The sequence below is a fragment of the Callithrix jacchus genome, chromosome 13 (assembly GCF_049354715.1).
Source record: "Callithrix jacchus isolate 240 chromosome 13, calJac240_pri, whole genome shotgun sequence".
NCBI classification, from domain to species: domain Eukaryota; kingdom Metazoa; phylum Chordata; class Mammalia; order Primates; family Cebidae; genus Callithrix; species Callithrix jacchus.
The window spans coordinates 44,649,753-44,671,831 of record NC_133514.1 but is presented as its reverse complement, the minus strand read 5'-3'; the positions used below and the strand labels follow the sequence as shown (position 1 = coordinate 44,671,831).

The following is a 22,079-nucleotide window of genomic DNA, read 5'->3' as shown; positions in this document are numbered from 1 at the left end:
GCTAGGTTACCCCAAAGTGTACTGAGCCTATGTGATGACTTATTTTTTTAGTCACAGCTTCGTAGCAATTCCTCTGAAACATAGACAGAGGTTCACACAAAAACAAAACAAAACTTGGTAGCATTGTAGACTTTCTTGTTTTTCAGTCTCTAAAACCTGGAAAAGTGCTATCTTTTCAAGATTCACATACAGTTCAAGAAATTAGGCTTGACAGGTGTTAACAGGCAGGGCAGATTTTGACTCAGAGAGTGGAGAGAGGAGGCACAGTGGAAATTTTCAAGCATGTCCTGCTGAACTTGCTTGCAAGAACTTTGATTTCGAATTTCAGCTTAAGATGGGAAAGTTCCCCTTGGTAGGATGATACTTAACTTTTTTATAATTTTCTTTTTCAACAAAAATTTGGAACATATGGTTCTTGTGCTAGTAGGCTGTCTGATAAAAGGGCAATTTACCCAGCATGTGAGGCAATGAGATGTTCCACTGAGTTCCATGTAAGTGGAAGAATCATCCCTTTAAGTACTTGAGCTTTTATTACTTTAGCCATTTCTAGTAGAATAATTTCTAAAATGTTCTATATACGTCTCTCCAATCTCTAAATGCTATGTAGTGAAAACAAACTTTTATCTGATGCTCAGGATTATAATTTTGATCTTCAATAACTGCACATGAAGCCTGTAGAAGTACATAAGCATGTCAGCCCAAAGACGGAATCATCCAGCTCTTGGGTCTTGTCTGTCACTGACAGTTATCCGAATTTTGCTCAGTGAGAGCAAAACCCCACAAGCAACCAAACTGACTAGAAGTTGACATAAAATAGAGCAAATTAATCTAAATGAGACTTTTCTTTGGAGTGTATGTGTACACTTTTGCTTGCATTTGGTTTTAGAATTGTGTTTAGCATTAATCTGGCTTCCAGATGGGGGGGTGCTACTAGACATGTAAATGACATCAAACATTGCTCGCCAAAACATTTATTCTGCTTTTTATAATGACAGCTGAAAGAGAACAAACCCAGCATTTACATTCTATTTTGAAAGATGTCTTTTAAAGTGTTTCCAAATCTTAGAATTCTACATCTTGATAAACACTGCCCTCCAATTTTGTCACTGATAATCTCTAATCTTATCCGGAAATTTTCATTGATGAATTTTCCAGTGACATTTCAAAAACCCTATTCTACAATACCATACTCCCTGACCTCTCTACCAAGCTGATAATGTGGATTACCCATTTTCTTTTTATGAGATTCTAAATAGATTCTCTCATGTTGTCAGGTTCTGTCAGTAGCCTTTCAAACTTCTCAGATTTTTCCTCTATATTTTTATCAGCACTTCTCACTTACATAAGTGCAATTACTAAGTACCATATTTTTGCAGATGCCCTTCAAACACAGACAGTTCCCAACTTAAGATGGGTTAATTTATTTTTCAACTTTACAATGATTCAGTAGAAATCATACTCTGCCCATACAACCATATTTTTCATTTTCAGTATTCAATAAATTGCATGAGATATTCAACACCTTATATGAAATAAGCTTTGTGATAGGTGATTTTACTTAACTGTAGGCTAATGTAAGTGTTCTGCACACATTTAAGGTAGGCCAGGCTAAGCTATGGTGTTTGGTAGGTCAGGCATATGAAACGTATTTTCAACTACAGTATTTTCAATTTATGATGGGTTTGTCGGGAGGTAACCCCATCGTAAGTTAAGGAGCCTCTGTTCATCTCTCTATTTTCATGTATTTTTTTTCTTCCTAGATTTTAAACAACGCAGCCCTACTTAGATTCAAATAGCTTCATCTTTGCCTTCTTCTTTTTCTAGCATAAAGGGAAGCACTACTTGCACAGACTCAAAAACTCCAATCTTAAGTTCCTCAGCATTCTGTTTACAGATTTACAGATTCGGCCAAATTTATTCCTCTCACATTATCAAAGAATTTAGAGCTTTGCGCAGTGGCAGTATTGTAGCCAATGAGGTTTGTCCAAGGCGCGATTACTGCTAATTGAAAACTTTTCCCAATACCCTGCCAAGACGACTTGAAATATAGTCGGCATTGACAATTTTTGAGTCTCTACGGAAACTGAATTAAAAAAAAAATTTAATTTAGTAATTCTTTCCTCTATCTTTTTTGTTGTTGTTTGTTTAGTCAAACCTTGGCCACATTATGCAACTTAGTTTTCCTCTCTTCTGAAATACAGCAGTGAAAGTCATCTCCCTGCCTGGAGGTGGAACCCAACAGAAGTGTAAGCTGCACATTAACTACATATTGCTGCTAACTATCTGAAATCCCCTAAACGGTCTAATATGCAACTGGCTACCTCAAGCTCTACCACTGTATACAGTCTGTTTCAGAGGACAGAAATTGATTCGTGACATATCCAAATTATAAAAACCTCAGACTATTTTTATTACTTTTCAAAACCAACGTAAGGCAATACTTCTCCAGCCTTTCCAGCAAGGTGCCTTGCATAGGAGCGTGACGTCTACACTCCAGGGATTCCCGACTCGTAACCCAAGACAAGGCTAAACAGATTTTCTCACATTCGTGTTTTACCTTTAAATTAATACAAATGCTACAGTCGCCTCCAAAAACACATCCGCAAACATTTAATTAACCTTCTCAGCAATGAGTGAAACGAACGCTCCCGAAGGCAGAGCGGAATCCGCCTGAGCTCTGCGCATCTCTCCCCCTCCCCGGCCCGCAACGCGGCGAGAACGACTGGAACCCAGGCATCGGTTCCCCGGCCGCGTCCTGAAGACCCAGCTTGAGGAAGGCGCGGTCGCGGACGTGAGAAGTGAATACGTATTTACTTCAAAGCGTGAGGAATCTAAAACCGTTTAACAATTTAAAATCAGAATCCCACGACGCTGTCCCTCAAGGCCTTCGAGTTCCATTGTTGACGCCCGGACACCTCCAGACTTCTAAACTAGGTCTGCCCGACGCCTGTGACAGACGTCCGCCCCGGGAGCACTCCCACCGCCAGCGGCGCTTCGGGTCCGAAAAGGGGTCCCCCGGCACCTCCCGTATTCTCCCCACGCTCCCTCACAGGTGCTTTCCCTTTCCAGGCCGGGCGAGGGCCGTACTCAGCGAAGGCGGCAACAAAGGCGAGGTGCCGCGGAGGCTCCTAGACGCCGGGCGGCCAGGCTCGGCTGCCACCGAAGCGCAGCGCCGCCCCAGCTGCGAGCCGCGCGGGTCTCGGAGTCGCCCGCTGCGTCCCCACCCCAGCCCGGCCCGGCCTGGGTCCGCCCTGAGCCGCGACGCCTCAGGCCCTGCAAGTTTCTCTCGGACCCTGGGCCGAGGCTCCTCACCCCACCCGCCCTGGGCCCCGGATGTGACGGCACCGTCGCCCGCGGCACTCGCCCCCCAGGCCGCGCGTGGGGGGTCTCGGTAGGTGACGGGGGGAGGGGGTCTTCCTGCCGGCCCGCGGCCCCCACGTACCCAAGTGAGGAGGCTGTCGCACAGCTCCGCCCGCTCCAGCGACTCCACGCTAAACATCTTCCCCGCCACGGCTGGGCAGCGTCTCCCGCCTGACCAGACGCTGCCGCCACTCGCTCGGGGGATCCGGGTGCCCGCGTCGCTGCCTCGGCCTCCGGCCCTCCTGCTCCTCAGATACGACCGCCGACTGTAGCCCAGCGCTGGCAGCGGCTCCGCACCGTCACCCCCGGGGCCCCTCCTTCTCCTTTCTATCGGGACCGCGCGTCAGCCAGCGGCGCGCAACTCCGGCCACGCCCGCCGCCCAGCGTCCCCGCCCCCGGCCGTCCACACCGCTCCTCCCGAGCTCCGCCGCCCTGGCTGGAGCCACGGCCTAATACCCACTGCGCACGCTCGCGCCCCGGCCGACCCGCGCCGCCAGCTCGCTGCGTGTCGAGGCGCGCGCGTACGCGCCCGGCCCTGGCGGCTGAGGCGGCGGGTCCTCCTCCACCGTCCGCTCGCGCCCTCGCGGAAGCTCGGTAGTGCGCGTGCGCCCGCACCCGCACTCCAAATTAAAAAGGGGACGGCTAGTGGTGGCCCGGGAAGGGTGGCGGGAGCGGTCCCGGAAATAATCTGTTCTCTGTCACCGGGAACTGGCGAGGTAGTTCCTCCGCGGTGGAGAGGTACGTCCAACGCGCGGCGACCACGCCCACCCCACCCGGGCCCGCGGAGCCGCGGACAGCTGGGCACGGCCTTCCTGGGGTCGGTAGGGCAGCCGAGGCTTTGCGGGGCGGCGGGAGTCGCCGTCTCCTCCCTCGGGGCCCCGCCCACCTTTGGAAGCCCCAGAATCGCCCTGCGGCTGTCCGGAGTCGCCGGCGACGGTGGAGGGGCCGACGCGGAGGGCGGCTCGGGCTCTAGGTGGGCTTAGCCAGCGGCGAGAACACCGCCGCTCCTTCTGGGGTCGCTCGGAACGCGACCCTGACAACTCTCCTGAATGCAGGAGAGGTGTGCGCCCGTTCGCCAATCCGTAAGGACCTCGGCCGACCCCGGGCCTGCGTCTCCCAGCGTTCGGAGTTGCCTTGGCTTAATGGCGAGGCAAATCGTTCTCGAGCCCCCACCTCTTTTGAGGCACGAATCTCCCCGCAGCGTTGCCGATACATTTTTAACAGAGATAGCATACGCAGAAAAGTGCATACGACCTACACGTTTAAAGAAGAATCAATAAAACACGCAGATAAAAATGAAAAGGGCATTACCGGCACCCCAGTAGTTTCTTGCCCATGCCCTGTGCTCCTTTCTCGGAGCCTGATTCTCTCTTCTAGCCTGACTAGTGTGATTATCGCTTCCGTACAGCTTTACCACTTATGTGTGCATGCGATCTCGTTTTCCTTTGCCTGTTTTTGAACTTTTGCGAGTGGATCATAGTGTGGTGTTTGTGGTTTTCAATCAGTATGAAATTGGTGTACTGTATATCTATAGGTAATTTTCATTGCTGCCTAGTAATCCACCGTGTGAATAGAACAGTGTATCCATTCTACTCTGGGTATGCGTTTTGTTCCAGACAGGCTATTCAGAACATTGCTGTAAGCATTCTGGTGTACCTGGAACCTAGGGCAAATTTGCTGGAACTTCCAGGACACTCTCTTTGGAGCCCTTAGAGAATTGTCATGCATAGAGTGCATAACTACTAGCCAATGCCAAATTTTTATTTGGAGTGCAACAAAGTTAACTTCCCAGGACACATTTTCATTTTGCTTCTTCCATTTTTTTTCTAATAAGAGTAGGTTTTTCTCATTGAGCACTCAAGACAGCATTGAGTTGGGTTTTGTGGGCCGGGCGCGGTGGCTCACCCCTGTAATCCCAGCACTTTGGGAGGCCGAGGCGGGTGGATTACAAGGTCAAGAGATCGAGACCATCCTGGTCAACATGGTGAAACCCCGTCTCTACTTAAAAAAAAAATTAGCTGGGCATGGTGGCGCTTACCTGTAATCCCAGCCTCAGTTTGGGAGGCTGAGGCAGAATTGCCTGAACCCAGGAGGCGGAGGTTGCAGTGAGCCGAGATCGCGCCATTGCACTCCAGCCTGGGTAACAAGAGCGAAACTCCGTCTCAAAAAAAAAAAAAAAAAAAAAAGAAAGGGTCTCATTCTGGAGTGCGGTGGCGCAGTCTCGGCTCACTGCAACCTCTGCCTCCCGGGCTCAGGCGATCCTCCTGCCTCAGCCTCCCAAGCAGGTGCAACCACAGACGCAGGCCACGATACCCGGCTAATTTTCTTATTTTTTTGTATAGAGGGGGTCTCACTATGTTGCCCAGGCTGGTCTCAAAACTCCTGGGCTCAAGTGATCTGCTGGCCTTGGCCTCCCAAAAGTTCTGGGATCACAAGTGTGAGCCACTGTGCCTGAACCAGCATTGTGTTTTTAAGGATGCCTTACAGAGTACCACTCAACAGTTGACATCTGATAATTTAGCATTTTGTAAGTGTAAAAAAAAAAATTTACCTGAAGTCTTCTCAGTGGTCTTTTTTTCAAACATTCTTCCCTACACCAGGGACAGATAAATCTTTAGAAATTACACATATGTGTCTCGCCTATGTTTGGTTTCTGTGTTGGTGACTGTGGATATTTGTCAAACTAGAGTTCCTACATTCCTTCCCTGGTTGTTTCTGTCGAATCTCTAGCACTTTTAAGTGACCTGTAATCTTGTAGGCAAATGAATGAAGTCAGTCAGTATGTGTCACATTGACTTAAGCCTGACTCACATGCAGCTTGTCTTTAGATGGGCAGACAAGATGCTGGCCCTGCTGGAGTGACTGTGGCTGTGCCATCCTGAGCACCCTTCCTTCAGCGGCCCGGTTTTCAAGGCTTAGGCACAATGGACCAAAAGTCTCCTTTTTCAAGGTTGTCTGCTTATCCAGTGCTTTTGTGCATGATGTTGCAGTGTTCTGGAGGTTTCATTTTGTAATTCCAGTTACCTTTGATGAAAGAAATTAGTAGAAGCTTCTTGGATGTGAGTCATTCCAGAAGCCATGTGGCTGTCAAGTTTCTACATGAGCCTTGGGGTAAAAAGACACTGAGATTCTCTCCTTTGTTCCAGGAATTCCTGGAATTTTCTATTTTTCCCTTATTTTCTCTGTGTGGTTTATTTTTTTTCTTCCCCAAAAGCTTTGGAAATGCCTGAAGAGAGGTAAGTTGAATTTGTCTTAGCTGTCTCCTTTCTCTGGTTAGTTGAGGCTAGTTCTTACCCACAGCTGCTTATTGGATTGAAGAGGCATGTGCCGTGTGACAGTGCTCCAGATTGCATCCTGTCTTCCCAGCGTACACACACTGAGAGCTGTGATTAAGAGAGTTTGAGATGCTATGTAGACCAGCTCTGGGGTGGGCATAGCTAGGTTTTATCATAGTTCTGCGCTTCCCACCCCACCACCCCACCCCAGAAAAGAATGTCTGTTTGTTACAGTTCAACCTAACATCTTTTACATATTAGGAAGCTGAGACTGAGACTTTATGTAAGTCCAGGGCTGTCTAACTCTGGAGCTTGTGCTTCTTTGCTGTCTTAAGCTACTCCTTGATAAGATGTAGCTAGCTGAGCAATAGAAAAGCCAGTTCCTCTGCAAACTCCTATCAATTACACTGCACCGTTTCCAAGATGGATGGGGTTCAGTTTTTGTGAATCTTAAACAGTTCAAAACTGAGTATTAGTAACTCTTCTTTTCATTTTTTGTTTTGTGAGATGGAGTCTTGCTCTGTCATCCAGGCTGGAGTGCAGTGGGCCGATCTCAGATCACTGCAATCTCCACCTCCTAGGTTCAAGCGATTCTCTTGCCTCAGCCTCCTGAGTAGTTGGAATTACAGGCATCCAACACCATGCCCAGCTAATTTTTGTATTTGTAGTACAGACAGGGTTTCACTATGTTGGCCAGACTGGTCTCGAATTCTTGATCTCAAGTGATCCACCTGCCTCAGCCTCCCAAAGTGCTGGGATTACAGGCGTGAGCCACCGCACCTGATTTTCATATTTTACAGGATACCATGAAATAGGTTACATACCATGTTCTATACATTTAATAACCTTGTTTCTGGGTTTCATGTAAACAACATTTATTGGCCACTACAACATATCAGACCCTGTGCACTAATGACAGGAGTAAGATACGATTCCTGACTGAAAGGAGGAATTCTTTAAAACTGTATTTTTAATTTTTATAGATGTATAATAGTTGTGTATATTTACGGGGTACCTGTGATATATTGATAGAAATGTATACAATGTGTAATGATCAAATCTGGGCAGTATTTTGATGCAGAGTCTTTCTCTGTTGCCCAGGCTAGAATGCAGTGGTGCAGTCACTGCAACCTCTGCCTCCTGGGTTCAAGCAATTCTTGTACCTCAATCTCCCAAGTAGCTGGGATCACAGGCATGCGCCACCACGTTTGGCTAATTTTTGTATTTTTAGTAAAGATAGGGTTTCACCTTGTTGGCCTGGCTGATCTCAAATTCCTGGCCACAAGTGATCTACCTACCTCAGCCTTCCAAAATGCTGTGATTGCAGACATGAGCCACAGCAGTGGCCCAAATCTAGGGTTTTAAAAAACCCTATAACAGAACCTCCAAATAACTTGAATAAATGGAATGAAAAATAAATCCAGTAAGGTGTTACTTTATATGCTTGGAACTAAGTGCTTAACATTGTATAATTAATAATAATAATAAATTTTGAAGGTGAAGCAATTAAGTACAGTATCTACATATTTTAAAACTGAACTATAGTCACTTATGGGTTTTGTAAATATTTGGCACCTATAAACATTAACTTTTGTCTGGGCATGGTACCTCATGCCTGTAATCCTAGAACTTTGGGAGGCCTAGGTGGGCAAGATTCTTGACCCCAGGAATTTGAGACCACCTTGGGCAAGATAGTTAAACCCCATCTCTACAAAAAAAATATTTAAAAAATTAGTTGAGTACAGTGGTGCATGCCTGTAGTCACAGCAGGAGGGTTGATTGAGCCTGGGAGGTAGAGGCTGCAGTGAGCCAAGATTACACCACTGCATTCCAGCCTGGTTAACAACGTGACCCTGTCTCAAAAAATAATTTTTAAAAATTAATTTATAAACATTAATTTGAGTAATAACTGTTTTTCAAAAAGGAAGTTCATGATGTAGTGAGAGCGTTTAGCAGTTGGCATGCCAGTCATGCCAGTTAGGTCTGTGGGTGCCTCCATAGAGTGATAGGATGGTAGATGAGAATGGGCATTGAGTAGGCATTGAAGCCCAATTCACATCTCAAGAAAGGAAGCAAGAGCCGGGCGTGGTGGCTCACGCCCATAATCCCAGCACTTTGGGAGGCCGAGGTAGATGGATCACGAGGTCAAGGGATCGAGACCATCCTGATTAACATGGTGAAACCTCGTCTCTACTAAAAATACAAAAAATTAGCTGGGCATGGTGGTGTGTGCCTGTAATCCCAGCTATTCAGGAGGCTGAGGCAGGAGAATTGCCAGAACCCAGGGAGGCAGAGGTTGCGGTGAGCCGATCTCGCGCCATTGTACTCCAGCCTGGGTAACAAGAGCGAAACTTCGTCTCAAAAAAAAAAAAAGAAAGAAAGTATTGGCTTTATTTTTCTTGTTAAAGTAATATGTACTTGAAAGACCTGAAACTGTAAAACTATGTCCTAGGGAGGGTGACAGTCTCGCTCTGCCAGTCCAGCTCCTCACTGATAACCACTCTAATGTTCAGCTTTGATCTTGCCTTTTTTCTTCCAAAACTCTGAGTCAGAGAAATTTAGCAGTAGAAGGAACTGAAGAAATCAAGTCACAGTTGTTAACCTAAAATAATTTAAAAGGTCAAAATCGAGTTTAAAGAGAGTTTAAGTATAAAGGTTGAAGACAGGCCACCTGAGAAAGGACAGATTTCAAACCATGGAAGTCATTGCTGTTAAGACATTTGGGATTGTTTATATAGACAAAATTTAGGGACATTTAACAGAATTTTAATATCTTAATGTAAGACTTAATGTACGGTTATAATGATCTAATTAGTCAAGGTGTATTTTTAGGGGAGAAAGAATGTAACTTTCTCAAGATCCCTGTTGGGAGCACCATCTCATCTGAGTTAGGTACAGGACAATAAAGGAGGCAGTTAATCTGTAATAAAGATCAGCGATTGGAAGGAGGAGGTCTGATCTGGACTCTAGCTTTGCATAGTGGCAGTATCGTAGCCAATGAGGTTTATCCAAGGCTTGATTATTGCTAATTGAAAACTTTTCCCAATACCCCACCGTGACAACTTACAATATAGTCAGCACTGGCAACTTTTGACAGTCTCTACGGAGACTGAATTAAAAAATAAATAAATAAAATAAAAAAGGACTCTATTAGTATTTTTTTTTTTTAAGATGGAGTTTCGTTCTTGTTACCCAGGCTGGAGTGCAATGGCACGATCTCAGCTCACCGCAACCTCCGCCTCCTGGGTTCAGGCAATTCTCCTGCCTCAACCTCCTGAGTAGCTGGGATTACAGGCACGCGCCACCATGCCCAGCTAATTTTTTGTATTTTTAGTAGAGACGGGGTTTCACCATGTTGGCCAGGATGGTCTCGATCTCTTGACCTCGTGATCCACCAGCCTTGGCCTCCCAAAGTGCTGGGATTACAGGCGTTAGCCACTGCACCCAGCCTAGTATTTTTTTAGTTGTTCATAAAACAAGAACAATGAGGAAGAGCTAAGCTAAAATCTAAGAAACAGAATTGTAAACATGTTATGTGACCCAGATTATAGTCACATCTCTCTCAAGGCTTAAGGTGTTTTGGAGGCTCTAACAGCCTTTAAATTTTATTTACTTTTACACAGTTGTTGTAACAGATTTTGAACTAAAGTTCAGGGCTCTTAATGTCCAAGCAGCAACTGCTTGGGCTTCAGTTTAGAGCCTGTGTGGTTCGACAGAATCGGCAGCACTGTTTAGTTCTAGATAATCACTGTGAACAGCCAAAGCTGGAGAACAGAAGTCCTCGATTTTGGAATTCGTTTTCAGGACTGAGATATTATGTCATCTCCTCAAGTAGGAAATTGTGTTTCCTGTTTATCTTCTTTAGTTTTTAATCAGACCAGCCTCTTTCCAAACTGAAGTGGTGGTATAAAACCTCATTTTTGAGCCACTAGCACCTACAGTTGCTTTTTCACTCCAATTTTAAGAGAAACTATAGCAGAAGTTGTGCTATCAAAGCCCCCAACAAGCAGGTCAAATGGCATTAGTAGATCTCCATTAGAAAGCCCTGGCTTTTGTTGGGATTTCCATGTGACAACACAATGTGGTGCTCTTCTCTTTTCCTCTCAACACCATTGGGAATTTCTACTGTCAAATGATGCAGATAAAATTATATGACCATGAAATACTTAAATATCCTGGATCTCTGAGCTCTTGGAAAGGTACATGAAGCAATGTCTTAAGAGTGTAATTGCATAGTAGTCAAATATATATATAATATATATATGTTGTACAGTAGAATTTATTCACATTACCATTGATTGCACCTTGAAGGACATAGAAACAAATGTAATGCATTTTCTTAAAGTACAAAACAATAAACTGCCTAAATGTATAGCATAGGGGAAAATGTGAGTAGTAATAATTACAGTGCATTTGTTGGTAGACTTAACTTACAAAGAACTTTCACTTCTGTTAATTTATTTTAACCTTCACATCTCTGTGAGGTAATTAGAGGTTGGAAATCTTGACACAGGGATCTTTGAGCAGATGCAAGTAGTTCTCACTGCCCTTAGGACTTTTGACACAGCTATAGCATCTCTACTTTTAAAAAAGGAAACCTGATAAAATAAAAATCTAAATTGACTCCATGGCCCACCCCTAGCTTATTTGAGGCTCCTTCTTCAGTTCAGTTTGCAGCTCATTTAACTGTTCTTTTAAATGAAAATACTTGAATTAGACCTCTTTCTGTGAGTCTCCTGCTGTGTACCTTTATGATGGCTATTTGAAACCAGTCATTAAAAGTTCCTGATATATCAGGTGATTACTTCCTGTAACGCTGATGAAAGCTGGCTTTGATCTGTTTGCGTAGGTTTCCTCCATGAGTGTTAATTTTCTTACTAGCTGCCAGTTCAGATTATTTTCAAAGGTGTTAGGACTTCTATACTTAAAGTACCTGATTAGTGATGATATTGGATAAAACTTTTTTCAGCTAAATAAGTTTCATAAAGGCAGTTTATTTTAATTATATATATATTTAATTGAATATTTCCTTAATTTCTCTTTTTAGTCTTTTTTTTTTTTTTTTTTTGAGATGGAGTTTCACCCTTGTTACCCAGGCTGGAGTGCAATGGTGCGATCTCGGCTCACCGCAACCTCCGCCTCCTGGGTTCAAGCAATTCTCCTGCCTCAGCCTCCAGAGTAGCTGAGATTACAGGCACACGTAACCTGGTTAATTTTTATATTTTTAGTAGAGACAGGCTTTCACCATGTTGCCCAGGCTGGTCTCAAACTCCCAACCTCAGGTGATCCACACACCTCAGCCTCCCAAAGTACGGAGATGACAGGCATGAGCCACTGCACCTAGCCGAAGAATGGATTGTTTCTTAAAGGGGTTAAACTTGAAGAAGAAAAGATTATTTTTTTAAAAAATACATAAATGAGGTCGGGCGTGATGGCTCACACCTGTAATCCCAACACTTTGGAGGGCTGAGGTGGGCGGATCACCTGAAGTAGGGAGTTCGAGACCAGCCTGACCAACATGGAGAAAAACCATCTTTACTAAAAATACAAAATTAGCCAGGTGTGGTGGCACATGCCTGTAATTCCAGCTACTCGGGAGGCTGGGGCAGAATAGTTTGAACCGGGGAGGCAGAGGTTGCGGTGAGCCGAGATCATGCTGCCTGAGCAACAAGAGTAAAGCTGTCTCAAAAAAAAAAAAACAAACTATTTTATACTCCCCAAAATAATGTGTCTGGCAAATTTTTAAGAACTAAGTACTGGGGAATCCCCACTGCAGTTGTACTTAATTGCAGCCTACCTTCAGTAAGAGCTATCAAAAACTAAATATATTAGAAGTCAGTTATATAAACATTTCTTTGATTCGTATAGTTCATTTTCACTGTGTATTTGTAACTCTTGTCTTGTTTCTTCTTACTTTAGACCTGGAATGGCCAAATATCAAGGTGAAGTTCAAAGTTTGAAACTGGATGATGATTCAGTTATAGAAGGAGTAAGCGACCAAGTACTTGTGGCAGTTGTGGTTAGTTTCGCTTTGATTGCTACGCTGGTATATGCACTTTTCAGGTGAGACTAAAGGATAAAAGAGTTGCATACATTTGCAAGGGCTGCTGACTTTTTTACCCCTTATGATGTGTAATACTTAATATGAAAATCAAGTAACAGATCTCAGTGATTGTAGATGTTTACTGAGGTGTTTTATTTTCCACTGGGTTTGAATGCTAACATGTATATTTTCTGTCTCTACTAAAAATACAAAAATTAGCCAGGTGTGGTGGTGGCTGCCTGTAATCCCAGCTACTCGGGAGGCTGAGGCAAGAGAATTGCTTGAACTCAGGAGGCAGAGGTTGTGGTGAGCCAATCTCACCACTGCACTCTAGCCTGGGCAACAAGAGTGAACTCCATCTAAAAAAAAAAAAAAAAAGTTAATACCTGAAGATAAATTAAATTTTATATATATTATAGAAAACAAATTTTTTAAATTATAAAATAGAAAAAAGATTAATTCTAAAAATTACAAATTATTGTATTTCCTATATAAATTATGGAAAGAATTATTAAAATGTGAACACTTAGACAAAGTACTGATTACTTTGTTACCTCTGTATTGATAGTGTCTTATTAGGGTAACATTGTCTTAATTTCAACAGGGTGTTTTATGGAGTGATAATCCAGAGTGATACTGGTGATACACTGTGGATATCATGGGGGAATAATGACTAGATTATAGCAGCGTTAAGTGAACTCCACCAAGTAGGTTGTTCTTAGGATTCCTGACTAATGTTTTAATATAAACCAAAAAGAAGGTTATCATATGTTGCTGCAGGGCTCTGTCCTTGGGCCTTTTCTTTCTTTTCTTTTTTTTTTTTTCTTCTGAGATCAGGTTTCACTCTGTAGCCCAGGCTGGAGTGCAGTGGCTAGCACAGCTAGCTGCAGCCTGGACTTCCTGTGTTCTGGCGCTTCTCCCACCTCAGCCTCCTGACTAGCTAGGACTACAGGCATGCATAAGCATGTCTAGCTAATTTTTTTGTGTAATAATTATTATTTTGGTCGGATAAGTTTCTGCCATGTTCCCCAGGCTCATCTCTTAACTCCTGGGCTCAGGCGATCCACATGGCTCAGTCTTCCAAAGGGCTAGGATTACAGGGGTGAGCCACCAATTGTTAGTTGGGAGGGATAGCTAACATTGGTATAACAGAATTAAGAGAGACCGGGCACGGTGGCTCAAGCCTGTAATCCCAGCTACTCAAGAGGCTGAGGCAGGAGAATTGCCTGAACCCAGGAGGCGGAGGTTGCTGTGAGCCGAGATCACGCCATTGCGTGTTACTCCAGCCTGGGTAACAAGAGCAAAACTCTGTCCCCAAAAAAAAGAATTAAGATTCAGAAATAGTCAAGCCATATATCTATGGTCAACTGACCTTTGACAAGGGTGCCAGGACCACTCAGTGGGGAAAGGTTTCAAAAAATAGTGCTAAGACAATTGGGTAGTCACATTCAAAAGATTAAAATTGGACCACACCACACCAGATTAATTCAACAATCTAAATATCAGAGCTAAACGTAGGGGTAAATCATGATGACTGGATTTAGCAAAGGATCTTAGATATGATAACAAAAGCATGAGCAACAAAAGAAAAAGTAGACAAACCAGACTTCATCAAAATTAACATCTTTGGAGAGGTATAGTGGCTCATGCTTGTAATCCCAGCACTTTGGGAGGATCACTTGAGCCCAGGAGTTCAAGACCAGCCTGGACAACGTAGTGAGACCCTATTTCTACATTAAAAAAAAAATTTTTTGAGACGGTCTCCCTTTGTCGTCTGGACTAGAGTGCAGTAGCGCCATCTCGGCTTACTGCAACCTTGCTTTCCAGGTTCAAGTGATTCCCATGCCTCAGTCTCCCATGTAGTTGGGATTACAGGCACCAGTCACCATACCCAGCTAATTTTTGTATTTTAGTAGAGATGGGGTTTCACCTGTTAGCCAGGCTAGTCTCAAACTCCTGGCCTCAGGTAATCCGCCCACCTTGGCCTCCCAAAGTGCTGGGATTACAGGCATGAGCCACCACATCCAGCCTACAAAAAATTTTTTAATTAGCCAGGTGGTGTACCCTATAGTCTCAGCTACTTAGAGGATGAAATGGCAGGCTTACTTGAGTCTGGGAAGTCAAGGCTGCAGTGACTTATGATCACGCCACTGCACTTTAGCCTGGGTGACAAAACAAGACCTTGTCTCAGAAAAAAACAAAACTGAACAAAAAATAAAAATACAGAAAGGGACCAGGTGTGGTAACTGATGCCTGTAATCCCAGCACTTTGGGAGGCCGAGGCGGGTGGATTGCCTGAGGTCAGGAGTTGAAGACCAGCCTGGTCAACATGGTAAAACCCCATCGCTACTAAAAATACAAAAAATTAGCTGGGTATGGTGGCGGGCGCCTGTAATCCCAGCTACTTGGGAGGCTGAGGCAAGAATTGCTTGAACCCAGGAGGCAGAGATCGTGCCATTGCACTCCAGCCTGGGGAACAAGAGGGAAACTCCATCTCAACAAACAAACAAACAAAAAATACACAATGAGAAAAAACCTTATATCTTTTAGGATGGCTAGTCTCAAAAAGATGAAAAAAATAAAGATGAAAGAAGCATTGGCGAGGCTGTGGAGCAAAGGGAACTGTGGCGCACTTTTTGGGGGAGCATTAAATGGTACAGCTGCTGTGGAAAACAGTATGAAGGTGCCTCAAAAAGTTAAAAATGGAACTACCATATGATCCACCAATCACACTTTGGGGTAGTATATATCGAAAGGAAATTACATCAGTGTGTCGAAAAGATATCTGTGCTCCCATGTTCATTGCAGCATTATTTACAGTAGCTGAAATATGTAATCAAGTTAGGTGTTCACCAGTGGATGAAGAAAATGTGTGAGTATATAGATCTCTCTGTATACACAATGGCACCCTCTTCAGCCTTAAGAAGGAAGGAAATTCTGCCATTTTCAACAACAGTGGATGAACCTGGATGACATGATATTACATAAGGCATGGAAACACAAATACTGCACAATCCCACTTACCTGTAAAATCTGAAACCCTTGAATTCACAGAAGCAGAGAGTGGAATGGTACCCGTTAGGGGATGGAAAGATGTTGGTCAAACAGTGCAAAGTTTGAGTTACACAGATGAATTTTTTTTTTTTTGAGACACCTGCTTTTTTTTGCTCTCCATTTGCTTGGTAAATCTTCCTCCATCCCTTTATTTCGAGCCTTTGTGTATCCTTGCATGTGAGATGGGTTTCCTGGATCTAGCACACAGATGGGCTTTGGCTTTTTAACCAGTTCGCCAGTCTGTGTCTTTTGATTGCGGCATTTAGCCCATTTACATTTAGGGTTAATATTGTTATGTGTGAATTTGATCCTGCCATTTTGATGCTAGCTGGCTGTTTTGCCTGTTAGTTGTTGGAGTTTCTTCACTGTGTTGATGCTCTTTACCATTTGGTATGTTTTTGGAGTGGCTGGTACTGTTTGTTCCTTTCTATGTTTAGTGCCTCTTTTGGGAGCTCTTGTAAAACAGTCCTGGTGGTGACGAAATCTGAGTACTTGCTTGTTCACAAAGGATTTTATTTTTCCTTCACTTACGATGCTTAGTTTGGCTGGATATGAAATTCTGGGTTGAAAGTTCTTTTCTTTAAGGATGTTGGATATTGGCCCCCACTCTCTTCTGGCTTGTAGGGTTTCTGCTGAGAGATCTGCTGTGAGTCTGATGGGCTTCCCTTTGTGGGTAACCCGACCTTTCTCTCTGGCTGCCCTTAGCATTTTCTCCTTCATTTCAACCCTGGTGAATCTGATGATGATGTGCCTTGGGGTTGCTCTTCTTGAGGAATATCTTTGTGGTGTTCTCTGTATTTCCTGGACTTGAATATTGGCCTGCCTTGCTAGGTTGGGGAAGTTTTCCTGGATAACATCCTGAAGAGTATTTTCCAGGTTGGATTGATTCTCTCCGTCACATTCAGGTACACCTATCAAACATAGATTAGGTCTTTTCACATAATCCCATATTTCTTGGAGACTTTGTTCATTCCTTTTTACGCTTTTTTCTCTAATCTTGCCTTCTTGTTTTGTTTCATTGAGTTGATCTTCGACCTCTGATATCCTTTCTTCTGCTTGGTCAATTCAGCTGTTGAAACTTGTGTATGCTTCGCGAAGTTCTCATGTTGTGTTTGTCAGCTCCTTCAATTCACTTATATTCCTCTCTAAGTTGTTTATTCTCGTTAGCATTTCGTCAAATCTTTTTTCAAGGTTCTTAGTTTTTTTGCATTGGGTTAGAACATGTTCTTTTAGCTCACAGAACTTTCTTATTACCCACCTTCTGAAGCTTGATTCTGTCAATTCATCACACTCATTCTCCATCCAGCCTTGTTCCCTTGCTGGTGAGGAGTTGTGATCCCTTGTAGAAGGAGAGGCATTCTGGTTTTGGGTGTTTTCATCCTTTTTGCGCTGGTTTCTTCCTGTCTTTTTGGGTTTATCCACCTATCATCTTTGTAGTTGTTGACTTTCAGATTGGGTTTCTGAGTGGACATCCAGTTTGTTGATGATGAAGTTATTTCTTTTTGTTTCTTAGTTTTCCTTCTAACAGTATGGCCCCTCTGCTGTAGGACTGCTGAGATCCACTCCAGGCCCTGTTTGCCTGGGGATTACCTGCAGCGGCTACAGAACAGTAAGGTTTGCTGCTAGTTTCTTCTTATGCTATCTTTGTCCCAGAAGGATACCCACCAGATGTCAGTCTGAGCTCTCCTTTATGAGGTGACTCTTTGGACATATAGGGTTCATGGAGCTTCTTGAGGAGACAGTATGTCCTTTATAGGAGCTCAAGTGCTGAGCTGTGAGCTCCGTTGCTCATTCAGAGCTGCTTGGCAGGTACGTTTAAGTCTGCTGCAGTGAAACTTTTATAAACCCCCCTTTTTTTTTCCCAGGTGCTCTTTCCCGGGGAATTGGGGCTTTATTTTTTAGTTTATTTTGTGCTGCTATCTTTTTTCAGGGCTGCCCTGCCCAGCAAGGAGGTAGCCTAGTCACTGTCTGCCTGCAGAGGCTTTGCTGAGCTGCAGTGGACTCTGCCCAGCTGCCGTGTGAACTTCCCTGCAGTCCTGTTTACACAGATATAGTTAGATCTGCCTCAACAATGGCGGCCCACCTCTGTAATGGTGGAATCTCTCTGTAATGGTGGGCTGCCTCAGCAGTGGCAGATTGCTTCAGCAATGGCAGACTACCTCTGTAATGGTGGACTGCCTTGGTAATGGCAGACGCCCCTCCCCCACAGAGCTGGACTGTCCCGGGTTTAAATGTGCTTGCTGTGAAACTCTCAATCCAGAAGGTTTCCAATTGCTGTTTTTTTGCGGGGGTGGGAGCAGCCGAGCCTGATCACCTGGCTCCCTGCTTCAGAGCCTTTTTTTTTTTTTAAGTTGAACAGTTGACTGTCTCCCAGGTGTTCCAGTCGCCTGTTGAAAAGGCACCAGGATCTGTGTGATTTCCCGTGCAGCAACCCACCGCACCGGCTGAAAGGGGCACTGAAATTCATGGCACTTTTTTGCCCAGGAATCTCCTGGCCTGGCTCCCTGTTTCAGTCCCCTTTTTAATCAGATGAATGGGCAACTCTGCCTTCCCGGAGCTCCAATCGCTAGCTAAAACAGCACCCAGACCTGTATATTTTGTACGAAGAACCACTACGCCAGCGGCGGCCACCTCCCCAGCCAAACCAGCCACACTGGTGACCCGTGGGGCTCCTCTGCCTGGGAATCTCCTGGTCTGTGGGCAATAAAAATCTGTCTGGAAATGCGGCGTCCACTCACCCTCCACACTTTCACTGGGAGCTGCAATCCTAAGCTGCTCCTAATCGGCCATCTTGGATCCCTCCCTAGGCTACTTTTATAAAAGTAATAGCTAAAGGTCAAATCTGCATTATATTCAGTTTGGGACAAGCATTTTAAATTGGAAAACATTCAGGGGAGACTGCCAAAATAGAGAAAGCTGTGAAAACAAATCATATAAAATGTTTGAAGGAAGGAGGGATGTCTAGCTTAAGGGAAGGGACTCCTGCACAGTAAAACTGTCTTTGTGATGAGGGCTTGGTCTTGTTAAATAATTAAAATTTTAATCTGTGCAGCAGCAATAGAAGAAAAAAGAATTAGGGCTGAGTGCAGTGGCTTGCACCTATAATCCCAGCCCTTTGAGAGGCTGAGGTGGGTGGATCACTGGAGATCAGGAGTTCGAGATCAGCCTGACCAATATTGTGAAACCCTGTCTCTACTAAAAATATAAAAATTAGCTGGGCGCGGTTGTGGGCACCTGTAAAACCAGCTACTCAACCAGGTTGAGGCAGGAGAATTGCTTGAACCTGGGAGGCAGAGGTTGTAGTAAGATGAGATCATGCCACTATACTCCAGCCTGGGTGACAAGAGTGAGACTCGGTTTAAAAAAAAAATTAAATTTATACTGTATGGTTTCATGGGCAGAACTGGGGCCACTAGGTGAAAATAAATGGTGAGATTTTGGCTCAGCCTAAGTGACATATTTTCAAGTTACATAATATACTCCCAGTTATTTGGACATTGCCTTGAAGTAATCAGCGAAGTAATCATGATTACCTAATAATGATGTGTTTTGGGAAGAGGAGGCATGTGTAGTTTAACATTCAGACAAATCAGGCCAGGCACGGTGGCTTATCCCTGTAATCCCAGCACTTTGGGAAACCAAGGTGGGCACATCACAAGGTCAAGAGATCAAGGCCATCCTAGCCAACATGGTGAAACCCTGTCGCTACTAAAAATACAAATATTTGCTGTGCGTGGTGGCGTGCACCTGTAGTCCCTGCTACTGGGGAGGCTAAAGCAGGAGAATCACTCAGACCCAAGAGGTGGAAGTGGCAGTGAGTCAGGATCTCACCACTGTACTCCAGCCTGGTGACAGAGCAAAACTCTGTCTCAAAAAAATAAAAAATTCAGACGTCTCTTTTTTATAATTTACTTGATGATTTTTAGTCATTATAATTCTTTTTTGGTTTTGTGGTAAAATATAACATAAAATTTATCATGTTAAACTTTTTAAAAAATAGTTTAATTTTTTTTTTTGAGACAGGTTCTCTCTTTGGCACCCAGACTGGAGTGCAGTGACACAATCTTGTCTCACCAGAGCCTTCCCCCACAAGGCTCAAGTGATCCTCTCACCTCACCTCCCAAGTAGCTGGGATCACAGGCACACATCATCCTGGCCAGCTATTTTTTTGTATTTTTGGTAGAGACGAGGTTTCACCATGTTGCCAAAGCTGACATTGAACTCCTGGGCTCAAGCAGTCCACCCACCTCAGCCTCTCAAATTTCTGGGATTACAGGTGTGAGCCACAGTGCCCGACCTGATCATGTGGTGTTTAATCTTCTCAAAAAGAAACTTTATACCCATCTAAGTAATAACTTCCATTGTTCAGCTGTGTTCTACTTTGTGTCTCCATTAATGAGCCGATTTTATGCACCTCATAAAGTAGAATCATACAGCATTTGTTCTTTTGTGTCTAACTTACCTCACTTAGCATAATGTTTTCAAAGTTCATTTATGTTGTAACACTTATTAGAATTTCCTTCCTTTTTATCACTATAATATTTCCTTAGGCATGGTGCTTACACCTGTAATCCTAGCACTTTGGAAGGCTGAAGTGGGAGGATTGCTTGAGCCCAGGAGTTTGAGACTAGCCTGAGCAACAGAGCAAGACTTTGTCTCTAAAAAATATCAAAATTTAAAATTTTTCATTGTATGTACACCATATTTAGTTTCTCCATTAATCAGTAAATGGTCATTTGGGTTACTCCCACCTTTTGGGTGTTGTGAATAATGCTGCTAGGAACACTGGTGTACAAGTATTTGTTTGAGTCCATGTTTTCAACTGGAATTTCTAGGTCATAAAGTGATTTCTGTGTTTAATATTTTAAGGAACCTCCAGACTGTGTCCCACAGCAGCTGCCCTATTTTCTATTCCTACCAGCAAGGCACCATGGCAGTTGCTCTATATCCTTGCCAACACATATTATTCTCCATGTGTTTTTTAAAAAATAATAACTATCCTTATCCTTAAATAATAATTATCCAGTAGCTCCCGGCCCTGGTATTTGATTTTCTGTTTCTATATTAATTCACTTAGGAGAATTACCTGCAGCTACATCCATGTGTCTGCAAAGGACATGATTTCTTTCCTTTTTATGGGTCCATAGTATTCTACAGTGTATATGCAACACATTTTCTTTATCCAGTCCACCACTAATGGGCATCTAAGTTGATTCCATGTCTTTGCTCCTATAAGTGGCAGCACCAGAGTTTTTACCTGCTCTGTTTTCATCCTGGGCCAGTTCAGTCCTCCTTAGACAACCTGATGGTCCCCTGCTCCTGGAACATCATCATATTGATGCCAAAGTTAGTGCAGATACCAAATTGGCATATTACATTATAGCTCAGAACTCCTGGGCTCAAGCGATTCTCCTGCCTCAGCCTGCCGAGGTGCACACCACCGTACCTGGCCATTTCTCTGTCTTCTATGGAGAATTGACTATTCAAGACCATTGCCCATTTTTTAATTGTGTTGTTTAGTTTTTTGTTTTTGAGTTATAAGCATTCTATATATGCTCATATTATTATCAGATATAGTCATACCCCATAGATATTTTAGGCTTGGTTTCAGACCACCACAATAAAGGGAATGAAAGTGAGTCATGAATGTTTTGGTTTCCTAGCGCATATAAAACTTATGTTCACATTATGTCATAGTCTATGAAGTGTACAATAGCATTATGTCTAAAAAATGTACATACCTTAGTTATAACATACTTTGTTAAAAAATGCTAACAGTTATCTATCTGAACCTTCAGCAAGTCATAATGTTTTTGCTGATGAAGGGTCTTGACTCCATGTTGATGACTGCTGACTGATCAGGGTGGTGGTTGCTGAAAGTTGGGGTTGCTGTGGCAATTTATTAAAATGAGACAACAAATAAAGTTTGCCACATTGCCTGACTTTTCCTTTCACAAAAGATTTCTCTGTATGTAGCATGTGATGCAGTTTGATTGCATTTTACCCACAGATTTTCTTTTCAAAACTGGAGTCAGTCCTCTCAAACCCTGCCTGCCTGTGCTCTATCAACTTCATTTACGTAATACTTTAAATCCTTTATTGTCATCTCAACATTGCTCACAACGTTATTATCAGGATTAGATTCCATCTTGAGAAACCATTTCCTTTGCTCATCTATCAGGAGAAACTCCTTGTCTGAGTGCAGTTCAGCCACATCTTCAGGCTCCAATTCTAGTTTCCTTGCTGTTTCCACCATAGCAGCAGTTCCTTCTGCCTCTGAAGTCTTGAACTCCTCAAAGTCATCTGTGAGGGCTGGAATCAACTTTTTCCAAACTCCTGTTAATTTT

The 22,079-nt window shown here is 43.7% G+C and overlaps 2 protein-coding genes and 2 non-coding genes across 8 annotated transcripts in view; 3 read left to right on the top strand and 1 right to left on the bottom strand.

The window, feature by feature from the left end:
* Positions 1-3,689, bottom strand: part of HOOK3 (hook microtubule tethering protein 3) — a 132,831-nt gene extending 129,142 nt beyond the window's left edge. For all 3 annotated transcript variants that reach the window (XM_035270455.3, XM_078347654.1, XM_078347655.1), the window contains exon 1: positions 3,443-3,689. In XM_035270455.3, the coding sequence (XP_035126346.1) occupies positions 3,443-3,499 (57 nt within the window). In that variant the 5' untranslated portion in view covers positions 3,500-3,689. The remainder of the gene's footprint in view (positions 1-3,442) is intronic.
* On the top strand, positions 1,945-2,083 carry LOC118147126 (U4 spliceosomal RNA). The gene has a single exon (XR_004733278.1). It is a non-coding gene; the product is annotated as a U4 spliceosomal RNA (small nuclear RNA).
* Positions 3,690-3,867: 178 nt separating the features above from the next.
* Positions 3,868-22,079, top strand: part of RNF170 (ring finger protein 170) — a 44,660-nt gene continuing 26,448 nt past the window's right edge. For 2 of the 3 annotated variants that reach the window (XM_078347665.1, XM_017963829.4), the window contains exons 1-2: positions 3,868-4,098; positions 12,555-12,698. Coding sequence is in view for 2 of the 3 variants with exons in the window: in XM_017963829.4 (XP_017819318.1) it covers positions 12,562-12,698 (137 nt within the window). In the remaining variant the exon portion in view is untranslated. Of the gene's footprint in view, positions 4,334-12,554; positions 12,699-22,079 lie in introns of all 3 variants that reach the window. The other variant, XM_035270456.3, reaches the window with a different exon arrangement.
* On the top strand, positions 9,604-9,744 carry LOC118147129 (U4 spliceosomal RNA). The gene has a single exon (XR_004733281.1). It is a non-coding gene; the product is annotated as a U4 spliceosomal RNA (small nuclear RNA).